At 34.1% G+C, this 5,705-nt stretch overlaps 1 protein-coding gene across 1 annotated transcript; it reads left to right on the top strand.

Annotated features, from left to right (window-relative positions):
* Window positions 1-4,293: 4,293 nt before the first annotated feature.
* LOC139106691 (coiled-coil domain-containing protein 112-like) lies at window positions 4,294-4,776 on the top strand. The gene has a single exon (XM_070663628.1). It carries the CDS (start codon window positions 4,294-4,296, stop codon window positions 4,774-4,776), a length of 483 nt encoding a protein of 160 aa, XP_070519729.1.
* The last annotated feature ends 929 nt before the right edge of the window (window positions 4,777-5,705 follow it).

Here is a 5,705-nt window from a genome sequence, read left to right as displayed (position 1 = left end):
TTGTTCAAGTACTAGAAAGACAAGTTTTTAATTGTCTATCTAATGCAGTTGAATGGCAAGTTTTAGCAGAGAAATTTAATACATTGTGGCAATTCTCGCATTGTATAGGTTCATTAGACGGCAAACATATTAATTTTAGACCACCAAGAAAAAAGGCAGGTTCTATGTATAGAAATTATAAAAAAAAAGATAATATAGTAATTCTTGCTATTGTAGATGCTGACTATAAATTTATTATCATTCAATATTTTTTTTCTTTCTTTTTACAACATAATTGAAAATAACTCCCACGATAACATCTTCGCATTGACCATCTACTAAGCACTGATAAGTATGCTCTAATGCGACTAAGCTCGAGCTTCAAGCCGAATCCAGAGTGTAAGATGGTCCAGTTATACCCAGCCAGTAGGAAATTGTATTTGCCAGCATGGCTCTGTTACATCCAGTAATTCCAAAACTATTAATCTAATAAAAATAAAAATCTGTATGAAAACATGGAACATATTTTATTGTTTTTAATTGTTAAGACTGTCTTCCCTTATCCATTATATTTATCCTACGTTTAGCAGTAAACAAATTAATTATAAATTTAAAAAAAAATGTTATTAATGTGTTACAAATGTGTTACTTCAAAGAAATTTCTAATCAAAAAAATTATTTTTTCTACGCCTAAATTTAAATGAACTGTTTCTAATTTTTAACTCGTTTACTTATTGTTATGTAATTCTATCGTTAATAACGTACCTGTAATTTTTCGTAAAACCAAGTCTACATGTGTGGGCGGGTATAATTGGAGATAAAATTTAAATAATTAAAAAAAAAAAATTAATTAATTTATATGCAAACAAAACTTGTAATATTGTGATTTGTTACTTTTAGATCGGGCCGTACTTTTTACCTCCGCGTTTAAATGGGGCAGCGTTATGCTTATTTTTTGGAAAATAATTTTCCGCCGCTTTTAGAGAACCTGCCGCTTGACACAAGGCTAAAATTAATATACCAGCTGGACGGTGCTCCGCCGCATTTTTTGTGCAACGGACAACAGATATTAAATAATCATTTCGCGGGGCGTTGGATGGGTCGCGGTGGTCCCATTACCTGGCCAGCACGTTTGCCGGATCTGAACGTGCCGGATTATTTTGTTTGGGGCCATATAAAAGCTTAAGTAGAACCCGTGCGTGAAGGTACTGTGGAGGAGGTTCGTGCTGCAATTATAGCGGCCTTCGATCAGTGACGCCCGATATGGCACAACGTGCAACGCAACAAATTGTTCGGAGAGCCGAACTTTGCCTACAGGTACAAGGGAGGAACTTCGAATAATTGTTGCATTGAGTTATTGCAGTGGATTAGGCCTACCGGGGAAACCACTCTAAAAAAAACGCGCCGTGCTATCTACCTCAATAGGTGGTGAGAAAAAGATAGTTATATTTACGCCGTGTAATTATTTAATTTTAAATTAGTAACGTTATCCATATCGTTAAAATTGGTATCTCCTCTCGCTCGCGCGTCGTCGTTCGCCTTGCTTCGTCGCACATCGTCGGCTCGTCTCATGCGCGCATTGTCGCCTCGTCTCGCTCGCGCGTCGTTCTTGTCACCGCCTTACGCATCGTCGCCTCGTGTTGCTCGCGCGTTTCTCCTTGTCTTTCAAACAGCCTGGGTCGGGCTTATACTTGCAACGTTAACTTCTTCTTAAAGGTACGCTCCCACTTGCGAAAATTTTCATAAATTTTTATTTCGCTTACGAATAAAAATTAAGCAAAATCTTATAGGACTCTTCGATTTCTCTTCCTAAGACCTACCTACTCGCGTAATATTCGACACATGGGGTGATACACCCTGCATACAGGGTGTCTCAAAGTCATGTAAACTTTGGAACTAGGTAGATGTCGTCATTTTAAGACGAAAAGTCCTGTATCATTTTTTATTTTGAGTAATATTAAGCGAGATAATAATTATTGAAAATTATGTCTTTTGGGCGAAACTTACTGCCTCCCCACACCGCGCAGAAACGCTCTATCCATCGGTAGTCCCCAATCCTTGCGTTCTCTATCATCGATAAATTTCTACCAACGGATAAAGCGTCTCCGCGCGGTGTGGGAGGCAGTAAGTTCCGCCCAAAAGACATCATTTTCAATAATTATTATCTCGCTTAATATTACTCGAAATAAAAAATGATACAGGACTTTTCGTCTTAAAATGACGACATCTACCTCGTTCCAAAGTTTATCTATATGACTTTGAGACACCCTGTATATTAGTTTGGTGAAATTAGTAAGTACCAAGTACTATTCTCGTTTTCCTCACGGCCTCAACAATAAGATATATATATTATTTTATATTTTATTCAATAATAAATATAAAATTAAGATAATGTAAAAATAAAGAAAAATAAAAAGCGAAAGAAGAAAGATAAGTAATAAGGGAAAAAAGAAGGAAAAAGGATAAAAATATAACATTGAATATAATGTTTTATAATACAATATAATATAATGTAATTTAATAAAAATCTAATGTAATATAATATAATACAATATAATCAAGAGGCACGGTAGTGCCTCGCGCCAAGTATAGGCGCAGCGCACTACCGTGCCTCTTTTACGCGAGACGAATTGTTGAGAAATCCGTAATGTTCGGATCTCAACAACGGCTGAACCGATCGCTTTTTAGATAGGCTCATCGTGTAGATTAGGGTCGAATTGTATTATAAAAGTGCTTTTTTTTTGCTACCTTGTCTACGAACAAAGATATCGCAATGTTAATTTTCTTTATAAAAGTTGAAAACATTTTCTTTTTAAGAAACGTCGTCGTCATTATTATGTCCCAAAAAATGCGTCTTTTTTGTTTTTGCACTGCTAGATGATGCGAATGAAGTTATCGACTCTGTTTTTATCAACTCTGTTTATTTATTTGTGAGATAGTGATGTTATCGACTGTTTATTGATGTGTGATTAATGATCCCGTTATTATACAGTACAATAAAATCCTTACTTCCCACGCTATGTATATCTTTATCTTTAACCTAATATAATTGAAATGTTATTATTAATAATAACCTTATATTTCAGAGATGGATTTGTTCAGAGCATTACAATCTTTTGCCATGGATAAAGTTATACAAAGAATTTTACTTAAAAACCCTTGGCGGTCAGACATATCCGTGCATAAGTCTACGATTAAGGGACATGACAAAGCCTATCAATGTTTTGACTGGAATAATTATTGGTTGGATGGTTGGACAATTTTCCAGTACAGGTAAATTACTTTAAATTAATTAAACGATTTTAAATTGCAGTTTATTTAATTATATGTTTTTAACTTTCTTGACATTTCTATATTAATTTATATTTTGCAGCTTTACGAGACAGTTGGATGTCGTGCATATATGGCTTCTATCCAATATTGATATTTAAATATTTTGCAATTAATGTTATTTTAAATTTAAGCGTAATGTATTAAAATTTTTAATTGTTTTAGAAAATAGCAATTAGGTTAAAAATGAATAAGAAAGACTATGCTCTTTGTGATAATGTGAAATCGTTTGGCTTTTGCCAAAACCAAAGTAATTGTGCATTCAGAAAACAAAAAAGTTCCGGGTCTAGTACTTAATACTTCAAAGGGAAAAATAATTTAACAAAGTAAAATATTATTTTGTATAGTTGAATAAAAGATTAATAACATAGATAATAAGTAACTGTATAATAATTATATTTTAATATTTGCAGGACTGTTTTTTCGTTACCCGTAAAACAAAATCAACAATTGTTGCTGTCATCATCAACTGCTAAAACTGCTGATAAAGAAAATGATTATTTTGATTTTCGAGGATAAATAAAATTATCAGTAGGATATAAATGGTAACGTGCATGTTATAATATCATAAATGAAATTCATGTTTTTATTCAATTTTTTTTCGGACTTTCGTTTCCGATAGCGTATGAGTAAGACGTGAGATTCTGTGAGTGTATGTTCTGAGGGTGGAAAGGATAGAATAAAAGGGTGTTTCGCAGGGGTGCTGTAATGTCGAAGGTAGAGGGGTAGGTAAAGTAAAAGGGCTGTTGAAGGGAAGTAAGGGCGGGGAAGAAAAAGGAAATTAGATAGAAAAGTAAAGGGTGTGAATATTTGGAGGTTAGGTGTATGATCGTGAGACAAAGAAATTGAGACAGTAAGACAAAGAAGAACAAAGGAACAAAGGAAGAATAAAAGAGGAAAGAGTAAAGCAGTTAAAGTGAATAGGTTAGAAAAAGTAAAGATAAAGTAAAAATGAGTGAAAAAAAAAATAGAGGAAAAAGAAAAATGGAACTGGAGTTGGAAGGGAAGAAGAAAACTGAAGGTGGTGAAGAAAAAGGGAAAAAAAGGCTAGGAAGGCCTCCTAGAGTGGAAATGCAGGGAAAAGAGAGATTGAATAACTTGCCAATTAAATTGGCATTTAGGATTAGTGAAAAAAGGAAAGAAAGGCAGGAAGATAAAGAGGAAAGAATAGAGATAGAAGGTTTTAAGAAAAGTTGCAAGATTGGAAGGTCACCAGTGAAAGATGATGAAGGAAAAGGGAAGGAAAGAGATTATGAAGAAGATGGTACTAGTAAAGATAGATTTGAGGAAGTGATTAGAGAGGTAAGGAATGGCTTTAAAAAGTTAAATAAACAGATGGAGGAAGTGAAGGAATGTAAGGCGCAGATTAAGAAAGAGATGGAGGAATTAAAAAGAATGTGGAACAGGGAGAAAATAGCGCTAGAAGAAAAATTGGATAAAAGAATGAAAGAATTAGAAAAAAAGTGAATAAAAAAGGGGGAAAAGGAACAGAAGATACGGCAGAAGAAATTGGTTGGAAGATGATGAGCCTGGAGGAAAGAGTAAGAATGATGGAAATGGGTAAGGAGAGAGAAAGAAAGGAATGGAGAAAAAATAATGTAATCATCAAAGGACTAAAGTTAAAAAAGAAGGGTAAAGTGGCATTGAGAGAAAAGGTGGAAGAAATTTTTGAGAAAATTGGGGTAAAGGCTAAGATAGTGGATGTGAATAAGATAGGTGAGGTTAACAAGGGGGATTACAGTATGGTTTGGATAAAATTGGAAAGTTTTAAGGATAAAGTAGAGATAATGAGGGGAAAAGGGAAATTAAAGGAGAAGACGGAAAGAATAGGGGATGATTTAACGGAGTATGAAAGAAAAGTAGAATTGTGCATTAAGAGGGAAGCAGAAAAACATAAAAAGGAAGGAAAAAAGTGAAAATAGGTTATAAAAAACTGTGGGTGGAAAAAGATTTTTTGGTGTGGGACGATTTAAAAGAGAAACTAAGATTATATGAAGTGATAAAAGAAATGGGGGGAAAGGGAAAGGATAAGAGAAGACAAGGCAAACATGAGTTTTTAAAAACGGGCGGAGAAAGAGAGATAAGGAAAGAGGAAAAAAAAGAGGGAAAAGAAAAAAAGGGATCAAATTATGAAGAGGATGAAGAAAGAAAAAGAAGAAAAAAAGATAAAAATACAGTAAAAGATAAAAAGATAATAAAGGTGGGATTCTGGAATGTGGCGGGGTTAGGAAATAAGGATGAGGAGTTCTGGAAAAGTTTGGAGGAGTGGGATGTGATTTTTTTATGTGAGACATGGATACAGTCAAGAGGTTGGAGTAAGTTGAAAATGCGTGTGCCAAAAAGATATGAATGGGAAGTCAAAAGTGCAGAGAAGATTAATAAAAAAGGAAGGGCAA

This window comes from Cardiocondyla obscurior, linkage group LG11, assembly GCF_019399895.1.
Source record: "Cardiocondyla obscurior isolate alpha-2009 linkage group LG11, Cobs3.1, whole genome shotgun sequence".
NCBI classification, from domain to species: domain Eukaryota; kingdom Metazoa; phylum Arthropoda; class Insecta; order Hymenoptera; family Formicidae; genus Cardiocondyla; species Cardiocondyla obscurior.
The sequence above is the reverse complement of the archived record's forward strand: the minus strand, read 5'-3'. Positions and strand labels throughout refer to the sequence as shown.